This window comes from Manis javanica, chromosome 10, assembly GCF_040802235.1.
Source record: "Manis javanica isolate MJ-LG chromosome 10, MJ_LKY, whole genome shotgun sequence".
NCBI classification, from domain to species: Eukaryota; Metazoa; Chordata; class Mammalia; order Pholidota; family Manidae; genus Manis; species Manis javanica.
Window position 1 is genome coordinate 36,332,652 of NC_133165.1, and position 22,351 is coordinate 36,355,002.

Here is a 22,351-nt window from a genome sequence, read left to right on the forward strand (position 1 = left end):
TTTGGAGAACTGTCTGTTCATATCCTCTGCCCATTTTTTAATAGCGTTATTTGCCTTTAGGGTGTTGAGTCATGTGAGCTCTTCATACATTTTGGATGTTAAACCCCTTGTCAGATATGTCATTTACAAATGTATTCTCCCATGCTGTAGGATGCCTTTTTGTTTTGCTGATGATGTTCTTTGCTGTACAGAAGCTTTTTAGTTTGATGTAGTCCCTTTTGTTCATTTTTTATTTTGTTTCCTTTGCCCAAGAAGATGCATTCAGGAAAAAAGTTGCTCATGTTTATATTCAAGAGATTTTTGCCTATGTTTTCTTCTAAGAGTTTTATGGTTTCATGACTTACATTCAGGTCTTTGATCCATTTCAAGTTTCCTTTTGTGTATGGAGTTAGACAGTAATCTAGTTTCATTCTCTTACATGTAGCTGTCCCGTTTTGCCAATGCAGTTGTTGAAGAGGCTGTCATTTCCCCATTGTATATCCATAGCTCCTTTATCGAATATTAATTGACCATATATACTTGGGTTTATATCTGGGCTCTCTATTCTGTTCCATTGATCTCTGGGTCTGTTCTTGTGCCAGTACCAAATTGTCTTGATTACTGTGGCTTTGTAGGAGAGCTTGAAGTTAAATTACTATATATTTTTAAACATGTTCTTCATCTGCTAATAACTGATGTTTTAAGTAAGTGTTCCTGGCCTTAAGATACTTCTTTAAATTTTGCCTCTTGGAGTTTGTTTATGAGTTAGCGAATGGAGAAGTACTATAAAAATTACATTAATTTTCAAGCACTTAAAAAGCATTTTATTGTAATGCATTTCACAAACTAGCTGATAAATGTGTCTAGAGATAAAGACAAGCCCAGGTTGTGAATGTTGCCTTGAATCTCCTAACATGGTTCCTTGGGTGAATGCGAAGAGTGAAATAAGAATGAGAAAACAGATAGCAAGAGTTTTCTAATTTAGGGTTCTTGTTCCTTACTATTCCATTAATTTAGCATCTGGATGAACTGCATAAATAAAGTCTCTTCATTTTTATCTTACTTATTAGATTTCCTTATTTGTGGTTCTGGTTCTAGGTGACAGGGAGCAAGTATAGAATTGTGTGTACTATTTTTCTTACAGCCTTTCATGTTGCTGAAACATTCATATTTTTTCCTGTTAAGCAATTAGGAAGGGCCTTTGCCAAAAAACTGCTAATCCAGATATCCATTCTTATCTCCCTCCCTGTTCACTGCTTTCTTAGATTACTTATGCTGAGGGGGAGAGGGGAGACCCTTAGCACATAAGTGGTTTTATACTTTTTTCAGATCCCCCTGAGTCCAGCCATGTTGGCTCCCATTTGGCTGTGACTGCCCAGCATGCCTATGCTGAGATGATCCAGTTACTGAAGGACTGCTTTCGCGGGGAGCTGGCCTGTTGGGAGGGGGTTGGGTGAGTTAATTTTTTCATTGTTAAGAAAAAAAATTAGATGGTGTGGCCTGGCAAAGAACCCACCTTATAAATAAAAATAGGTTGCTGGATCTTCTCATGGCTAACCCATCCAGCTCTTTCTTTGCATCATTTCTGCATAGTAAAATACTTCTAAATAGAAGAAATTTAAAGAACTGTATACTAAATATGAGTGACTTTTTAAATAGAAGTATCAGTAAACTAGGAAGTGGACCAATTATGATAGGCCCTGTTAAAAGATATCTACTTAAGATGTTAAAAATGAATCACAGTCTCACACTAGTCTCCTTTTTAATGATAAATTTTATTTTGGAATGACTTTAAATACAACTTGTTATCCTGACCATTAGGGAAAGTATCAATCTGTCATGTCTGTACTGTGAAGATTTTCCAAGGCTTTCAGAAGAGATGGTTAGCTTTTGGAAGACACACGTTTGTCTTTAATTCCTGCGAGGGCAGCTTTGGGTCTTACTCTGTGATTTCTGGCATGTTCTCTGAAATACTGTACTCCTTAGAGTATTTGGCACTATCACTGTCCATGAGGAGAATGGAATCTTACCTAAGTTCTCTTTGCCTCTTCTTAACATTTTGAAACTTAGTTCTGGGAGACTAGAATTGGGAAATTCTGTTTCTGGGGAAAGTATCCCCTGAGTCATGGATGGTGAAAACCATGAAACCTCTTTGCAAGTCTGTACTGAGGGTGATAATTAGAGAACAAAACATCCAGTGTAGTTAGGCAACAAAAACAGCCAGCTGGAGGAATAATAACCGCAATTGCCTGTAATTCTTAGAAGGCAGCTTGGACTTTTAAGTTAGAAATTTAGCCAAAAGAAGGATTTGTTAGGTATAGCCCACTCGTTGCAGACCATCTCTCTACATTTTGTGTTGTTTTGGTTCTGTGAGTTCCTCTGATGATTATATCTTTAATGTTTAAATCTTAGTTGGCATTGTAGTACAGGCTATTAAATTTTACTATACCTGTTTACTTCTAACAGGAACATAGTGTTTTTCTGTATCCTCTCTGGGATGGGATTTCACCTTGGCCATTCCCTATAGCCTTTTTAAAGGGGCACATCATTTCATATGGATAGGCTTTAGTTGTTACCTTACCTACAGTGTCATCTTGCACTAGCCTGTCTTACCCACCACTTCCATACTGCTTCTGTACATGTTGCTTTCACTAAGTCCTTTTACTCAAACACTCAAAGGTAGGTTCAGTAAATCTCTGAGTGCCCTCTCTATGCTTAGCTGCTTTTGGTAATAGAAATCAAGTATTCTAGAGGTTATCTAGTCTTTCTCCTGATCACTTAAAATAAGAATTTGTTTTGAAATTGGCTGTACTTTTTCATTGCTTGGTTCTTAATTCATTCAGTTAATATTTTAGCTGCCAGGCTTTTTTCTTCATAATTACATTCTTTAAAGCATCAAAGTCAGCAGGGTTTTTTTTAATACACATTAAATAGAAACAGCGGTATAATGGCAAGTTGACTGGATTCTAACCTGTTAACTAGTTCTACATGATGGGGATAATGTGGATGTTTGTGGGGACAGGAGATAATGTGTCTAGGAGAGTGGAAAAGTGAATGGACTGAGTTTTTAACTGGCATTCAGTTAAAAAAGTTTTTGACTAACTTTTTTGAGTTAAAAAAAACAACAACACATACTGTCATTGTATCTTTATTCTAGTCATGTTTAAGCTGAACATGTGTAGTCCAGGAGTAGTCTAGATAAAATAGAGCAAGAGATACAAGGGAGCCCTAGGTTTATGCAAGATTGTATTGATTGTGGAATTGCATCTGGGTTAAGAAGGAAGGAAGTGAGCATGGTGAAAATGTGATAGAATTAATGGATTTAAAGTCTTGGTGGGATTGAAGGATTGCATAATTGGGGTGCTGGAGGGGGTAAATTTGAAAGATAGGGTATCAGAGAGAATGGTATGAAATTGTGAATTCAGAGGGCTTATACCCAGTGTACTCAGTGGGAGTGAGTTCTTGAGGTATGTGGAGAGGAGTTTGAGGAACCAGAATGCCAGGGTTGGGAGAGCTGCTTACTTGTGAGCATTTTTTGTTGTTAATACACTGATACTTTTAATAAGAAAATAAGTTTCTGAATTTAGACAAAAGTACCTAAATACTATACTTTCCACTTAAAAGCACATAATGCTCCCAGTTGGAGCAGAAGTTTAAAGACTAAAATATCGAGTCCTGTGTGGAAAACAATACTATTTAAATTCCTCAGGTATTACCATTATCTAGATCAGGTGCCCATGGATGGATTCTTGTATGTTGTTTCTGGGTCAGGGGTTCACAGATTTCATTAAAGTATTCAAGAACTGCCAATCATATATAATAGAAAACTAGTTGCATAGCAAAAATGTCTAATAATACAGATTTTTAAGTCTGGGTCTGGAGAGAATCTGTGTTAATGTGGCTAAAACATTAATTAATATTGATAACTGGCTAACATTCATGTCTGTTTTTTCAAGGATGTAGTGTCTGAAGAGAAATGAGTATGTAGCCTTTACCTGAATAGCTGTAGAAGAGGATGCTTAAATATTGCTTCTGTAAATTAGTTTTTAAAATTAATTTTGTTCCTCTTAAATTCTATAGTACTTGACTCTCAACCCTTCCACTAAGAGGAAGAATACTGGATCCCCAGACAGGAAGCCCTCTAAGAAATCCAAAACAGACAACTCTTCTCTGAATTCACCACTAAATCCTAAGTTATGGTGTCATGTACACTTGAAGAAATCCTTGAATGACTCACCACTTAAAGTGAAGAACTCAAAGAATTCCAAATCTCCAGAAGAGCATCTGGAGGAAGTGATGAAGATGATGTCACCTACCAAGCTACATGCTGACTTTCACATTCCTAAGAAAGGTCCATCTGTGAAGAAATCCGGGAAGCACAGTGACAAGCCTTTGAAAGCAAAGGGCAGAAGTAAAGGCATCCTGAATGGACAGAAATCTGCAGGGAACTCCAAATCTCCCAAAAAGGGCTTGAAGACCCCTAAGACCAAAATGAAGCAGATGACTCTGTTGGATATGGCCAAAGGCACTCAGAAGATGACACGGGCCCCACGGAATTCTGGAGGTACTCCTAGGTCCTCCAGTAAACCTCATAAACATCTGCCTCCTGCTGCCCTACACCTTATTGCCTACTACAAAGAAAACAAAGACAGGGAGGACAAGAAGAGTGCCCTGTCCTGTGTTATCTCCAAAACAGCTCGTCTTCTCTCTAGTGAGGATAGAGCTCGTCTCCCAGAAGAATTGCGAGGTCTTGTTCAAAAACGCTTTGAGCTTCTAGAACACAAAAAGAGGTGGGCCTCTATGTCTGAAGAACAGCGCAAAGAGTATTTGAAAAAGAAGCGAGAGGAGCTTAAAGAAAAATTGAAGGAGAAAGCCAAGGAACGGAGAGAGAAAGAAATGCTTGAGAAACTAGAAAAACAAAAGCGGTACGAGGACCAAGAGTTAAATGGCAAAAACCTTCCAGCATTTAGATTGATGGATACCCCTGAAGGGTTGCCCAACACACTCTTTGGGGATGTGGCCCTTGTGGTGGAGTTCTTGAGCTGTTACTCTGGGCTGCTCTTACCAGATGCTCAGTATCCTATTACTGCTGTGTCCCTTATGGAAGCCTTGAGTGCAGAAAAGGGTGGCTTTTTATATTTGAATAGAGTTTTGGTCATCCTCTTACAGACCTTATTACAAGATGAAATAGCAGAAGACTATGGTGAATTGGGAATGAAGCTGTCTGAAATCCCTCTGACTCTGCATTCTGTATCAGAGCTGGTGAGGCTCTGCTTGCGTAAATCTGATGTTCAGGAAGAAAGTGAGGGCTCAGACACAGATGACAATAAAGACTCAGCACCATTTGAGGACAATGAGGTACAAGATGAATTCCTAGAGAGGCTGGAGACATCTGAATTTTTTGAACTAACATCAGAGGAGAAACTACAGATCTTGACAGCACTCTGCCACCGGATTCTCATGACATACTCAGTGCAAGACCATATGGAAACCAGACAGCAGATGTCTGCAGAATTGTGGAAGGAACGGCTGGCTGTATTGAAGGAAGAAAATGATAAGAAGAGAGCAGAAAAGCAGAAACGGAAAGAAATGGAAGCCAGAAATAAAGAAAATGGAAAAGAGGAGAATGGGTTAGGCAAAACTGATAGGAAAAAAGAAGTTGTGAAGTTTGAGCCCCAGGTAGATATGGAAGCTGAAGACATGATTAGTGCTGTGAAGAGCAGAAGGCTGCTTGCCATTCAGGCTAAAAAGGAGCGGGAAATCCAGGAGAGAGAAATGAAAGGTAAAATCTTGTGTTGACAGAAAAGGGGAAGCCCTTTAGAAGATAATAAAAGGAAGGAAATTCCTAAGGTAATAATAGTATCTATTTGTTGTAACTATTTAGTTATTTCTGTTCCTAATAATCCAGTCCGTACTAAGTATGTGATATTCCAGCAGGAGTGTTCAGCCTGGCATTCTACCATTAATGATAGTTTGCCTTAGATTAATGTGATACTGGCTGCCTTTCTAGGCTTAGTAAAGGACCACATCTACAAATTGGTATAGTGGAAATAAAATATGACCTGGGTTCAGAACCTACCTCTGACTTAGCTGTATTTCTTTGGGCAAGTTATTTATCACATGCCTCAATTTTTTCGTATGCTTGTTAAGATTATTGTAACAACTGAAATGGTATTTGAAGCCCTCAGCATAGTTGCCAACTTGAGTATTAATCTTTCTCTTATTAAGATGGAAGAACATAAAAGTTTGGGGCTTTGATAGCACCATCCAATCTGAACTTTTAGCTGTCATTACCTCATCCATCCACCCATCTATCCATCCCAGCACCTAGCAGCCCCCAATCTACCACTGCTTAATGGGTTTGCCTGTTATGACATACCGTATAGTAGGAATCATATATGTGGTCTTTGTGATAGGCTTCTTTCACTTAGCATAATGTTTTCAAGGTTCATCCATGTTGGGGCATGTGTTAGTACTTTATTCCTTTTTATGGCTGAAAAATATTCCATTGTTTGGGCATCTCACGTTTTGTCTATCCATCACTTGATGGACATTTGGTTTGTTTCTACCTTTTGGCTATTGTGATTAATGCTGCTACAAATATTGGTATACAAGTTATTGTGTGGATATTTGTTTTCATTTCTCTTGGGTATATACCTAGGAATGGAATTGCTGGGTCATACATAAACAGTGTTTAATTGAGGAACTGTTAAGACTGTTTTTCAAAATAGCTACACAATTTTATGTTCCTACCAGTAGTATGTGAAGGTTCTGTTTTCTCCACTTGTCTGCATGCTCATCAACACTTGTTATATGACTCTGATTATAGTCATCCCTATGGTTGTGAATTGGTATCCCATTGTGGTTTTGATACATATTTCCTTGATAACTAAAGATGTTGAGCATCTCCTCATATACCTATTGGTCATTTGTGTATTTTAATTGGAGGACTGTTAATTCCAATCTTTTGCACATTTTCAAATTGGGTCTTTTTACTATTGAGTTGTTAGAGTTCTTTATATATTGTAGCTAGAAATCCTAGATACAAATCTTTTATCAGATACACAATCCACAAATACTTTCACCCATTCTGTGTGTTGTCTTTTGTCTTTTTACCTTTTTGATAGTGTCCATTGAAGCACAAATTCTTCACATTTTGAGGAAATCCATTTTACCTATTTTTTCTTTGGTTGCTTGTGATTTTAATGTGATATCTAAGAATCCATCGGCAAATCCAAGTTCATAAAGATACCCCTGTTACAGTTTTAGCTCTTAATTTAGATCTTTGATTCATTTTGATTTAATTTCTGTATATGGCATGAAGTAAGGGTACCACCTCATTCTTTTGCATGTGGCTCTCCAGGGATGTCCCAGTATCATTTGTTGAAAAGACTGTTCTTTCCCTATTGAATGATCTTGGCACCCTTGTCAAAAATCATTTGACCGTCTAAGATACATTGGTTTATTTCTGGACTCTTGATTCTGTTCCATTGATCTTTATGTCATTCCTTACATCTGTACCACAGTGAGGGATTACTCTTGCTTTGTAGTAAGTTTTGAAGTGGGAAAGTATGAATTCTCTAACTTGTTCTTTTTCAAGATAGTTTTGGCTGTTCTGGATCCTTTACAATCACACTGTTTTAGAATCAGCTTGTTAATTTCTATAAAGAAGCCAGCTGGGATTCTCATAGATATTTTGTTGAAATCTGTAGATCAGTTTCGGATATTGCCATCTTAATGATATTTTGTCTTAGGATCCATGAACTTGAAATGTTTTCCATTTATTTAGATCTTCTTTAATTACTTTCAACAATGTTTTACAATTTTCAATGTGTAAGTTTTGTATTTCTTTTGTTCAGTTTATTCCCAAATAAATCTTGACACCCAAGGTTGTGCTTTGCTGACCCTCATTCTATATTTGTATCTCCCTTTTTGCGTCATGAGAACCCTGACACAAATCAATATTAGTATTTACTTATTTATCAGTCTTACAATGTACACAAAATTAGTTTCAAAGTTGCTGTTATCCACAATAAACCTACGAAGTTTGTTAGTTTTTTTGTCTTTAAGACTAGACTGTTTTGATCACTGTGACAGTTTTTAACCTTATGAAAGTTCCCAGCTTATTAAATGAAGATAGTGAAAACCATTTGTCAAAGTTGTGTGCTAAGGATTAGACATATAGATACCTAGAATGTCTTAAGTTATGTGTGAGAGATTTTTAGGTTGAGTCAGACAGTTTTGTTACTTTAGGAGTTCTAGGAAATATGTACTATTTCTTTTAAAACATTTCAATTTATACTATTTAAGGCCATTGGAATGATTTCACATGCCCACTGTGTGTATGTATATATATGTACCTTCAGTTTTAAAGACAGTTTAAGTGCATTCCAAATAAAACAGCATGTAGATTAACTTTATGTATATAAAACACTTGAGCTGTGCTTTACCTAAAATGTACTGATTTCTTCTTGAGCTTCTGAAGTGTTTCTCTGTTATATTTATATCTTAACATAGGTAAAAGGAAAAGCAGTCTGATACTCTTACTGGTTGATACAGAGAAACAAGGGACAGAGAATATCTTTTTGCCAAGATCAGTATTTGAATTAGAGTTCAGATCTGATACGTAGTTCAGTGCTACAGCTTGGAACTAAATTTGGCCACCTTTTGATGACTTGCCCTTGATTATTTTTTGCTTATTTGTGGCCACATGAGAGGGATTATTTCCTTTATTGTGTTCTACCACTACTATTTCTGTCATTTTCTTTTGTAATGATCTCTACTCCTATCATTGTTGCAAACATACTGTTCCATTCAGGTTAGAAATTGTTTATTTTCTAATACAATATATGTTGTTAGCATATATATGTTGCTTTTAAATAAGTAAAATTTATCTTAAGTTTTTAAAGCAACATCTTTAGATTGATGCATTTTCCAGATTCTCACCATATTGTAGATATTGTCAGTAGTGGGTTGGTGTTAGAAATTCTGGCATAGTAAACAGCAGTGCCCTGTGTTTACTGTATCAATTTGTGACAGTTACAGAAAACTTAAAAGGCAGGATTACTGAGCTGCTTTTGTTGAGGGAGATTTCTGTCTGGATAGAATAAACCCACATAATGAGTGATCAGAAATAAATTGATTAAAACTTTTTTTTCATCATTAACATTGTAACTTGCTGAGTAAATTGAAAAATGGTATGCAGTATGCAGTAATTGTTATTATCCACAAGTGCCTCCCTGCCCTATCTTCCTTCTCAGTTCTTTTTTTCTTGTCACCAGGACTAAGAAGATGAATTGCTATCAAATTCCTTGGGACTGAAATTGTTTTATTTTGAAATACGTATTCTAGTTTTACTCATCCTGATCATTGCAAGGATCCTGTGACTGATCCTGTCAAAATTTTCAGTTCTATTTAAGGACTGTTTTAAAGATACATTCAAAATTATCTATCACTGAAGTAAAATTTAATGATTATAAATTAATAAAAAGTAAAATTCTGGAGAGAAAAGGTTTTGCATTGAGTTGATGGCTGAGACATCACCAAAATGCAAAGAACATAGGAGGACTAGATAGAATTGCTGCCTGAAGGCCATTTCTTATATCAGGTTAAAATTTGAAGAAGGAAACTAAGGTTTGATGAAAATCTGCTTCATACCAGGCACTTCTCTCTCCATATATTATTTAATTTGTAAGTGGAATTTACGAGAAAAAAATCTGGCTGATTATCTTTAACAGTGAAACTAGAACGTGAAGCTGAAGAAGAGCGAATACGAAGGCACAAAGCAGCTGCTGAGAAGGCATTCCAGGAAGGAATAGCCAAGGCAAAATTAGTCATGCGCAGGACTCCTATTGGTACTGACCGGAACCATAATAGGTAAGTTTATTTTTGTCATTAAAAATAGTAAGACTTTTTGAGCTAATAACTTTGACTCAGTTTTTGTAATCTTTTAGGGCCATTATACTGTTACTAATAATAAAACTTAAAAAGTACTAAGAATAGACAAGCTCCCTGCTTTTGTGGATTTTGGAAAAAGAATTGCTGATAACACCTTCATTGAATATTTACTGTGCTGTCTGCTTAGGGTTATGAAGTTAAATACAATAGGACATTGTCCTTAAAGATACCACAAATATGAAGCTTGAATTATGGTCGTAGGTAAAATGTAATCCAAATAGAAGTCTATAAAAATGGTAATGTATTTTAAACACACACTGTATGGTAGAAAAATATTAGAACTTATGCAAATTACAGATAACTAAGTGAATCTCAGATTCCCAAAATTTTGGTATTCTGTGCTCTTTGTAATTTGTATCTGTCTGAATGTTCAGTGATACTCTTATCTTCCCCAACAAGGAAGTCATCCTGCACTCATGATCTATCATTATCTTATTATGTGGTTGTGATTCATAGATACTGGCTCTTCTCAGATGAAGTTCCAGGATTGTTCATTGAAAAAGGCTGGGTACATGACAGCATTGACTACCGATTCAACCATCACTGGAAAGACCAGGCAGACTCTGCTGATGAGGATTACTGTCCCCGTAGTATGTATATCTATTAGTTATCTTACTCTGCTCAAATAGAGTCCGTGTTAAGGACTGTCTGTCCTCTGTCACTTTTTCCATTTGTAAAATTTCTTTGTCTTCTGAGATGTGTTTGAGTGAGGTGGGAGGATGTGAAATGCATAAAAAAGGAAACTGATACGTGATTACCAACTTTGTTCCAGGCATAGTGTAAAAAGATAACTTGAATATTAGGATATGTGGGTATTAGATTTTATATGAGTAGTTTTCAAACTTTGTTTCTTGGAAATCTGTAGGTATCTCAGGGGCTGTAGGTTAGTCAAGCTGTAAGAAGGCAGCTATCTGTCTTCTTCCTACACTTAAAAAATTCATTTATTCTGTATTTATGAAGTATTTCTTATGTGCCAGCCAATTTTCCATGTGTTGTGATACAATATAGCAAACAAGACAGATAAGGTTCTGAATGTCATTTACCTAGAATTCTAGTGAGAGACATAGCAAATATTTAACAAAATAAGTGACTGAGAAAGCATCATAAAGGGGCCCTGATAATGTTCTTTTTCTTTATCTGGGTTCTGGTTACATTGTTATGTCCAATTTGTAAAATAAATACAAAAGTGTACTTTAAAAATGCATATATTCTCTCTTGAAGCATATAGATACTGAATATATATACTATTTTAAGAAAGAAATTAAGAGAGAAAAAGTTTTTTCATTAAAAAAATCAGATGGTTAGGTTATATCTGGTTTTCTCAACCTCACATTCCTGACACTTTGGGCCAGATAATTGTTTGTAGTAGGGCTTCTTGGGCAGTGTAGGATATTTCGCGGCATCCCTGGCCTCTGCCTACTAGATGCCAACAATGCCAACCAAATGTATGTGCAGACACTACCGGTGTCCCCTGTGTGGCAATAGGACTCCCTGTTGAGAACCACTAGGTTAGATGATCCATAGATTTCCTTCCAGCTCTACTTTTATATGAAAAGTTCTTCTCAAATATGAAATGATTATGTCTCTTTGAAAAATAACCTTTTTTTTGAGAAGCAGTTTTCCGTCATTTAGAGAAAATCATAACCCAAACTTCAAACACAAAAATATTAAATGAGGGAATTGATCCATAGCCCAAAACTTCAAACTTAAGGCAATTTTCATATTGAATTAAATTGTTAAATTATATAGCATTTAGTAGAAAAATCTAGTTTTGTTAAACTTTGAAATACCCCAGTGAGGGCAGTTAAATTTGAGAGCAGTAAATGTGAAGTTAGGATCTTCAGACTTGGAGATTCCAATGGATTGAGGGCTATGATTTTGTTTTTCAAAAGCTTGATGGCTGCCCATGGAATCAGGTCTGCCTACTTTACAGCTCTCTGAGAGAAGATTGGCATCCAAGTCCCTTCCCTCCTAGAGCATCCTGGTGGATGTTGGAGCTTCATGTTTTCTAATTGCAGCATGGTGTAGAATCTTTTCAAAACTACCTGACCGAAGGACTAAGCAAGGTTATGTATTAGCATTGCAGGGCAGATGCTACATGTTAAATGGGAGAGACCCAAGTATAGTATTAGGAAAGGCCTCAGCTATTGGCTTGAGATCTACCTATGCTAATGTCATGTATTTGTATATAGGAGCTGGTTTATAAAAAAAAAAGTTAGTGATATTTGACATTTGATGTCTCCAGGGGTAAGTTTATAGTAGTTTATATATTTAAGTTGTCTCAACCACAGATGCCTTTGTGCTAAACATCATGTGCAAGGAGTCAGTTATTTATTTGCTTTGATATAAAGGTTTATTTAGTCATCACTCTCCATTCTAAGTTGGGATACTCTTAAACTTTGAATTGTACAACTGTTCAGCAGTGTAGAGAACAAAAACTTCAAGTAACATGCTGTGTGTAAGAGAAATTAACATCTGTTTTACGCATAGATTTATTTCACAGGCAGTGTCCATAGTTGGAGATGGCACTGTGTACTGCTTAGGTTTAAGAAGATAAATTGGCTATTTTCTGTATTCACCTTAATGTGTAAATTTTTCTTAGGTAAGAAAGCAAACCTAGGCAAAAATGTAAGCATGAACCCACAACCTGGACCAGAAATTTCTGTAGAGACCACCATACCCAAACAAGGACAGAACCTATGGTAATGTGAGCATTCTTCTGGTTGCTCTTTCTTCTTTCAGTGTTAAGAAAATACTCAACATAGTGGTTCTAGTGAGTTAGTGATTTTCTGTTTAAAGATCATTTTGTGTGACTTTGATTTCTTGGATATGTAAACTCATCTCTTTAAAAGCAGATATGAGTTTTTGATAAAATGTATTTGTCCTAAGGTTTGGAATTTAATTTTTCCCCCTCTAATGTAACTTTGTATCTTTGAGATAGATCTTACATAGCATTGAAAATGCTTTTCAGCCTATTTGGGAATAGAAGTGTTTAGGATTTTCATCTTTATTAATTAAGGAATATCAGATTGTATACATAGCCAGTAATCTTTGTTTATGTCAGTTCTGCTATTAGGAAGCTAGGTTTTGAGAGAGTCCCTTCTACTTGTAATTGCATTAACTGCCTTGGCTGTGATCACTTTTGGTTTAATGACCTTTTTATCTTCTGTTTTGTCTATACAATTATTCTTTAAAGGTGTATGGACAAGTGTACCTATTATATAAAATTTGTCTTACTATATTTTAGTAGGAAACATTGGCTCCAGTGTCATAGGATAAAGTTAACCTTAGACCTAATGGAAACAGTAAATTATTTGTTCTACTTGCAAGCAAGTTTGGAATTCTGCTCTCCCAACTCCTACTGTCAAGTCAACCCTAGATGCCTTTCTTATTTATTTATTTATTTATTTATTTATTTTTCAGAATTAGCAGGTCTCTTTTGCCCCTACAGGTTTTTATGTGATAGTCAGAAGGAACTGGATGAGTTGCTAAACTGCCTTCACCCTCAGGGAATAAGAGAAAGTCAGCTGAAAGAAAGACTAGAAAAGAGGTAAGGATTTTCATCTTGCTCCTTACATCTTCTCTTTAGCATTAGACATTACAAATATCTTAGAGCTATTTGTAAGAGCTATTAAAGTACATTTTCCAAAATATAACCCTCTTATGTTCTTATTGGTTGGTAATTTCATCATGCTTATTTGGAAAAATATGCTTTTAAACTATGTATAAACAGTTTTAAACTATGTATAAAATCCCATAAACAGTGGGATTTCTCACTGAATAACACGTGCCATGCACAAAGCTGAGAGCCTTACTATAGTTAGCCTTACAAATGCAGTTCTGTATTGGTTGGTATCTAAAAGTATTCTCTCAGTATTCAGAATAGCCAAAAAGTGAAAACAACCTAAGTGTCCATCAGCTGATGGATGGATAAACAAAATGTGATATATACACAAATTCAGCCATAAAAAGGAACAAAGCACTGATATATGCTACAGCATAGATGAATGTAGAAAACATCCTAAGTCAAAAAAGCCAGACATAAAAGGCTACCTATTGTATGATTCCATTTAATATGTGACATCCAGAATAGGCAAGTCAGTAGACAGTAAGTAAAGTGGTTGTCGGGGTTGGAGGGAAGGGAGAATTTAGACCGACTACTGACATGTATGGGATTTCTTTATGGATGATGAAAATATTTTGGAATTAGGTAATTTTGATGGTTCCACAATATAAAACTGTTGAAAGTGTATGCTTTAAAATGGTGAGTTTACTATTACATGAATTATGTCTCAAAAAAATCCCCCCAAACACTGTCTAACAAATTAGCATGAATTCCATCTAGATTTGTTAGTGTCCTTTCTGTTCTAGCCTTTGTTTCTATCAAAGCCAGGACACCTTTAATATCTGACTGTTTTTATGGTTGACTTTAGGCTTGATTGAAGAGAGAAGGAAAATACATAATCTGCAACTTCTCCAGACTTTCATGGGTGATAAGAGGCACATCATATTGATTTTAGTCCACTGTTTAATGTGTAAATTAATTTAAATTACATTCAGAATTGTGCTGTCTTAAAGTAGATGTAACTGGGAAATTAAGAAAGACAAGGGAAAATGTCCATACTCAGAATCACAAAGGAATAGTTTAATGATACTTGTTTTGTTTGGTTAAAGTAGTTACATGTTCTGAATTGGAAGGATTTCTTGCATTTACTAAATGTGAACAGATAAAATTCTTCCATTAAAAAGTTAGAGATTGTCAGGATTAACAATAAAATTTACACTTTTTTCTTTAGTCCTGTTGAACATTTTTTAAAAATCACCTAGTTTTGTTTTACTTAGTTTTGAACTTTTTAAAGGCTACCAAACAGTATGTAGTCTTTGAGACTGACTGCTCTTTACTCAGCATTATTTTACTAAAGAGCCTTCCATGTTTTTTATAACTGAACTCCTTCATTTTCCTTTGTATAGTCTAGTCCATGAATCTTGTGTAATATTTGTGAATCTACCCCAATTTACTTACCTGTTCTCTTGTTGGTGATTGGTTTTTCTCTGAAGATAGCTGAGGGGGTAGAATAATGTCACAAACCCCTTGAGGTTCAAATTTATAAAATAAATACATATGCTCTTTATAAGAAAATATGTAAAGTGTTGAAGGATATAAATAAAATAAAAGGGTGTGTGCTTAATTGTATCTCCATTAAAAAATAACTTTAAAAAAGTGCAAAAGGATATTTGGCCAGTTGGAAACAAAGAAATAACTTTCTGTTATATTCATTGAACATTTATAAAAATTGATCACACACATAGTCACAAAAACAATCTCAGCAAATTTAATAAGTAGAGTTTTAGGATGCATTCTTTAAACATTGCAATAAAACTAGAAATAAATTATTTAAACATGATCAAAAAAGATCTCAACTGGTAGTAAGTTAATTATATTCCTGGATAACAATTAGATAAAGAAGAAAATAAAAGGGAAATTATGTGTTACCTAGAAAGCAAGGAAAGGAGATTCCTTTCTGAGGAAACCAGTGGGACTCTGAAGTTGTATTCAGAGGAAAATAATACTAAAAGCCTTAATTTTGGAGAATGATAAGGGAATTTAGTATAACTGAACTTAGATGACCTTGAGCTTTAGTTTTCATTTTGTTCTAAGAAGCTAACAGTGAAGCTTATGGCCCACCCAGTGTACACTGTCTTATTTGAGTCTCTATTGCTAGGACCTAAAAAGTTAATCTTTAGTGTGAGTAAACTTTTGAAGTTCCTTGTGTAGATTTTCAGCTCATGTTTCTTTTGTGTTGTGAAGAATGCTAAGCAGGTGATTTAGAGTTGTCTCAGTTGGTAGCAGTTCCTTGCAACTGACATAAACTATTGCACATTCTCTGTGGAAGAACAGTTTTAAACCAATTCTCAGAGCTCTAGTTCCACAGATAAAATTCAGAAACTTACAATAAAAAGTAAAAAATCATAAGCCAGATACCATGAATGAGAGCTAGGAAAAGAAATACACTTCAGATACTGGAACTATCAAATGCAGAATAAAATTAGTGTGTTTTTAAAATGAATCAAGAATAGGAGAAATTTGAAAATCTGTGCAGGAAACATGAGACTTAAAAAACACCAAGGAGAAATGAGAAAGATCTAAATGAGTCTCCTAGAAATAAAACATGTCATTCAAGTAATTTAAATTTATAGGCCATCTTCAAAAGTTCTTTTTTTCACTCCCCTTTCCTCCAACTTTGTTAGGTACCAGGACATTATTCATTCTATTCATCTGGCCCGGAAGCCAAATTTGGGTCTAAAATCCTGTGATGGCAGCCAGGAGCTTTTACATTTTCTTCGAAGTGATCTCATTGAAGTTGCAACAAGGTTACAAAAGGGAGGACTTGGTTATGTCGAAGAAACCTCAGAATTTGAAGCTAGGGTAAGAACATTAAACAAAAAAAAACTTTTGACTTACTAACTTAGGGATATTCAATTTGAAATTGTTCCCTGATAATGTTCTTGACTTCCCCTGGATGACCCTGGAAATTATACATTTGGGCTTGCCTTAAAAGACATCTAAGGAACTAAAATTTCTCTATGTATATGATAGTATTCTTTTGTCGTCATCTGCTGGTATCCAGAAAAATCTAATAGTTGACTCTGAACCTTGTTCAGAAAAGCTTTTCTATTACATTGAATGAAAACCAGTCCTGGGATTGTAGTCAAATGTTACTTAACGTCTATTCCCGTGTGGTGCCTGTGCTTTCAGGTATGAAACCTGCTTGTGCATCCTGCTTTTGTCTATTCTTTACACCTGACCAGCTCAGTAGAGTTATGCTTATGTTGGTTAACACCTAGAACTGTTAAATGGGTACATTTCAAGGCCCGTTTATAGTCCTGTGATGTACTGCTCAGAAGGACCCATAAGTAGTATAGGTGGAACAATTCAGGAGACTCCATGTCCCACATTAGGTAGGATTAGGTATCAAAGCTGAAGATTGGGGAATACTACCCATCAATTATTATTGTAAAATGTTTTTTTATTGGTTTTAAGTAATAAAGTCCATATACCTCCAAACATTAATATTTGTGGATCTTTTTGTATTATTCACATGCATTAGCATGTGTACTAATAGTTGTATGATTTTTATGAGTAGCTGCAATTTTTTCCAAATTATTCCTAATCTATAAATACTTTCCATTTCTTTTAGTCATTATATCTCTTTGGTGTACCACGGGGGTGATACAATAAATCTTTTCCTCAGACTTATGTTTCTATTTCTTTGCTACTAGAAAGCAAATTATATATGCATCTTTTATGTGCAATTTTTTTTTTTAATTAGTCTAGCTATGAATTCTTGATACAGTTCCTGGGGAAAAGGACTTAAACATCTTTATTGTTCTTAATGTTATTTTTTTGAGAAATTATTCAACCCAAAGGATCTTGCCAGGTTCAAATATTATTTACTTTTTTGTTTACCAAGCAAATTATCAGTTGCCTACTCTGTGCAAACCCCAGGCCCACACCTTGCCTAATACTGGGTTATCATTTGTCTTCTTTGTTTCTCTTTGTAGTTATAAAATGGTGTTTTTAAATTGTCTGTTTTGTGTGACTGAGAAGGTGTAGTGTTCAGGATTTAAGAGCGTGATTTGGATCAAAGTGATTTTGTTGTTTCCTCATCCATGAAATAAATGGGAAACTTACATAAGATCAATATGTAAAGCATATTACCTGGCTTGTAGTTTGTAAGCCAGTAAATTTTTATTTTCCTTCTCAGTTTTTCTTTACCTCGAGACTGAGTTCGCATAGTAGGCACTCAATTACTTAGTGAGTGAATTTTGTAGCTTCCTTACATGGAGCAAGTTCCAGCATCCCTGGATCCCTTTGTGGGGAAATGGCAGTAAGTCAACTACTTGTAACTGCATAAACCGCCCATTGAATTGAGGAACCCTGGCAAATTAGTATTATGTGACCTGTTTGGGTCTAGGTTGATTTGAAATTAGTCAAGAATATAGTCTTCTTTTATCTTTCTTTTGGCCTTTCATGGAATCTAGTTTTAAAATAATTTCCTGTAGGTGATCTCATTGGTGAAACTGAAGGATTTTGGTGAGTGTGTGATTGCCCTTCAAGCCAGTGTCATAAAGAAATTTCTCCAAGGCTTCATGGCTCCCAAGCAAAAGAGAAGAAAGCTCCAAAGTGAAGATTCAGTGAAGACTGAAGAGGTGGATGAAGAGAAAAAAATGGCAGAGGAAGCAAAGGTATTTAGCTAATGAAGAGGAAGTTTTATGACTTGTATAGAGGAGGGATCTAATTTTAAAATACTCTGTAACCCTATGCTTTTTAGCTGCTGTAAACACTGTTCCCTGAGCTAGTGTTCCATTTTTATCACTTTTACTTAATTTTGTGGTTTTCAAATTGGTCTGGAGCACAGCCCTTCCTGTAAGGCAGAATAAATGGGTCACAGTGCCCCCTTCCCCATTACCAGAGCTGATTCTTTTATTTTTTTATTTTTTTATTTTGGTATCATTAATCTACAATTACATGAACATTATGTTTACTAGACTCCCTCCTTCACCAAGTACCCCCCACATACCCCATTAGTCACTGTCCATCAATGTCTTTTTTTTTAAGGCACTGATGGTTTTCAGTTTTTTTTTTAATGTAAAATGTACATAATGAATGTTTTAACTATCTCATGTGTACACTTCTATGTCATCAATTATATTCACATTGTTTTGCAACTATCTTCACCGTTTGTCTCCAGAACTACTGTACTTTCCCCTCAAACTGAAACTATGTCCATTAAACACTAACCTACCCATTTTGCCCTCCCCTAACCCCTGGCAAACCCAATTTTCTTTCTGTGTCTATGACTGACTATTCTACCTCATAGCAGTGAATCACACAGTATTTGTCCTTTTATGACCAGCTTATTTAACTTAACGCAGTGCCTTCAGTGTTCATCTGCGTTGTAGCACAGGCCACAATTTCCTTCCTTTTTAAGACTGAATAATGCTCCACTGTGTTCATATACCACATTTTGTTTATTCGTCTGTCAGCAGACACTTGGGCCACTTCCACTCTTTGGCTGTTATGAATAATGCTGCTGTGGACATTGAGAGCTTGTTTGGAGGTTGTGACAGGGGAACACAGCTACTCACATACCCTTGGAACTGAAGAACCGTTTTCCTCTGTCAAGGAGGCCAACCTCTTCAACTGAGTTTGCAGCTTTGGGAGGGACTCACATGGCATCGTGAGGGAAGATGCTGACACCCAGCTAGCCAGCCAGATCAGCTGAATCAACTCTGGGGATCATTGGGCTGACTGTTGTCTCAGTCAGATGGCCCTCATAGCCAATAATGCTGTGAACATTAGTGTACACATAACTGCTTTTGTCCCTACTTTAAATTCTGGGTTCATACCTAGAGATAGAATTGCTGGATCATATAGTAATTCTGTTTAATTTTTTGAGGAACTGCTGTAACGTTTTTCCACAGTAGCTGCACCATTTTATATTCCCACCCACAGTGCTCAAAGTTTCCAGTTTTCTCCACTTCTTTGCCAACAGTTGTCCTGTTCTGTTTCTTTGATAGTAGACATTCTGGGGGTATGAAGTGGTATCTTGTGGTTTTGATATGGGTTTACGTAATGATTTGTGATATTGATCATCTTTTCATGTGCTTATTGGACATGTGTCTTTTTCAGGGAAATGTTTATTTGAGTACTTTGGATATTTTTTAATTGATTTTTTGTTGTATGGGTTTTTTATATGTTCTGGCTGTTAATCCTTTATCAGATATATGATTTGCAAATATATTCTCTTATTCTGTAAGCTGCCTTTTCATTCTTTTGCTGCCTCTGTTTTTGGTGTTGTATCTAAGAAATCACTGACAAATTCATTGTCACAAAGCTCTTTTCCCTTGTTCTTCAAGTTTTATAGTTTCACCTTTTACATTTGTATCTTTGAGATCCATTTTTAGTTAGATTTTGTAGATAGTGTAAGGTAAGGGTCCAACCTCACTTTTTGCATGTGGATATTCAGTTTTCTGGTTTTTTAATTTTAAAAGTAGCATACTCACTGTAAATAAAATCAAATGTGAGAGTAAGTAAAATATGAGACAATTCCCATCCTAGTTTTACTCCCCAGGGATATCACTCTAATACTTTGATGTGTTTTCTATATACATACAAAGATATCTTTGTTGGATTTTGCACAGTGGAATCTTCTGTATAATGTTCTGCAGTTTTTAACTCATTAGCATAGTATTTTGGGCATCTGTCCCCTCTCCCTGTCGGTCCATATAGATCTTCATGTCACTATGTTTGTTTCTTTTTTTTTTTTTCATTAAGGTATCAGTGATACACACTCTTAAGAAGGTTTCAAAAAATGTGGTTATTACATTCACCCTTATTATCGAGTTCCCTCCATACCTCATTGCAGTCACTTTCCTTCAATGTAGTAAGATGCCACAAAGTCCCTATTTGTCTTCTCTGAGCTACATTGTCTTCCCCATGACCCCACACACATCATGTGCACCAATCATGATACCCCACAATCCCCTTCTCCCTCCCTCCGTCCCCACCACCCTCCCTCACCCTTCCCCTTTGGTAACCACTAGTCCCTTCTTGGAGTCTGTGAGTTGGCTGCTATTTTGTTCCTTCAGTTTACTTTGTTGTTCTACTCCCCAAATGACAGAAGTCATTTGGAATTTGTCTTTCTCTGTCTGACTTATTTCACTGAGCATAATACCCTATAGCTCCATCCATGTTGTTGCAAATGGTAGGATTTGTTTCTTTCTTATAGCTGAATAGTATTCCATTGTATATATGTATCACATCTTTATCCATTCATCTACTGATGGGTACTTAGGGTGCTTCCATATCTTGGCTATTGTAAATAGTGCTGCAATAAACATAGGGGTGCATCTGTCTTTTTTAATCTGAGAAGTTGTTTTCCTTGGGTAAATTCCTAGGAGTGGAATTCCTGGGTCAAATGGTATTTCTATCTTTAGTTTTTTGAGGACCCTCCATATTGTTTTCCACATTGGTTGAACTAGTTTATATTCCCACCAGCAGTATAGGACGGTTCCCCTTTCTCCGCATCCTCACCAGCATTTGTTGTTTCTAGTCTTTTCTATGTTGGCCATCCTAACTGGTGTGAGATGATCTCTCGTTGTGGTTTTAATTTGCATTTCCCTGATAATTAGCACTGTGGAGCATCTTTTCATATGACTATTGGCCATCTGAATTTCTTATTTGGAGAATTATCTGTTCATATCCTCCACCCATTTTTTAATAGGGTTATTTGCTTTTTGGGTGTTGAAGCATGTGAGTTCTTTATATATTTTGGATGTTAACCATGTGTCAGATATGTTGTTTACAAATATATTATCTCATGCTGTAGGGTGCCTTTTTGTTCTGCCAATGGTGTCCTTTGCTGTACAGAAGCTTTTTAGCTTGATGTAGTCCCATGTGTTCATTTTTGCTTTTGTTTCCCTTGCCTGAGGAGATACGTTTGGGAAAAAGTTGCTCATTTATATTCAGGAGATTTTTGCCTATGTTTTATTCCAAGAGTTTTACAGTTTCGTGATTTACATTCAGGTTTGATCCATTTCGAGTTTCCTTTTGTGTATGGGGTTACACAATCCAGTTTCATTCTCTTGCATGTACTACGTTTATTTTGTTTTTTGGTTTTTTTTTTGAGAGGGCATCTCTCATATTTATTGATCAAATGGTAACAACAGTAAAATTCTGTATAGGGGACTCAATGCACAATCATTCATCAACCCCAAGCCTAATTCTCAACAGTCTCCAATCTTCTGAAGCATAACGAACAAGTTCTTACATGGTGAACAAGTTCTTACATAGTGAATAAGTTCTTACATGGTGAACAGTGCAACGGCAGTCATATCACAGAAACTTTTGGTTTTGATCACGCATCATGAACTATAAACAAGTCAGATATGATTATTCATTTGATTTTTATACTTGATTTATATGTGAATCCCACATTTCTCCCTTATTTATTAATTTTTTAAGAAATAAAATGCTGAAGTGGTAGGTAGATGCACTGTTTTTTGAACATCTTAATTCCTTATGGATAAACATGTTGTCTCTGTTTTTTCCTTATTAGAGTAAGTAGTAGCTCCATTTTTTCTGTTTAGTTCATCAGATTTCTGTTTAAAATTACTTATTAAGAAAAAAATTTGAAAACACTGCATTAAGGGAAGGGAGAAGTCCTAGCCCTTTTCCAGTGGAATACTTTCCCCTACTTTTCTTTTTTCTTTTGCTGTGATATATTTTATTTGTTCCATAAACTTTTTCATCAAGACATTTTTACTTATATCCCTATCCTATAAGGTCATTCAGCTAGTACCACTTTATTTACTAGGGTTGTGCCATGGTCATTATATATATTTTTAATAT

General features: G+C 35.7%; 1 protein-coding gene across 1 annotated transcript in view; it reads left to right on the forward strand.

The window, feature by feature from the left end:
- The window catches only part of BAZ1B (bromodomain adjacent to zinc finger domain 1B), a 72,486-nt gene that overhangs the window by 24,576 nt on the left and 25,559 nt on the right, over positions 1–22,351 (forward strand). Inside the window, exons 7-13 of the mRNA XM_017660612.3 lie at positions 4,060–5,761; positions 9,717–9,855; positions 10,393–10,526; positions 12,539–12,638; positions 13,388–13,486; positions 16,186–16,363; positions 18,001–18,183. Coding sequence (XP_017516101.1) covers positions 4,060–5,761; positions 9,717–9,855; positions 10,393–10,526; positions 12,539–12,638; positions 13,388–13,486; positions 16,186–16,363; positions 18,001–18,183 — 2,535 coding nt within the window. The remainder of the gene's footprint in view (positions 1–4,059; positions 5,762–9,716; positions 9,856–10,392; positions 10,527–12,538; positions 12,639–13,387; positions 13,487–16,185; positions 16,364–18,000; positions 18,184–22,351) is intronic.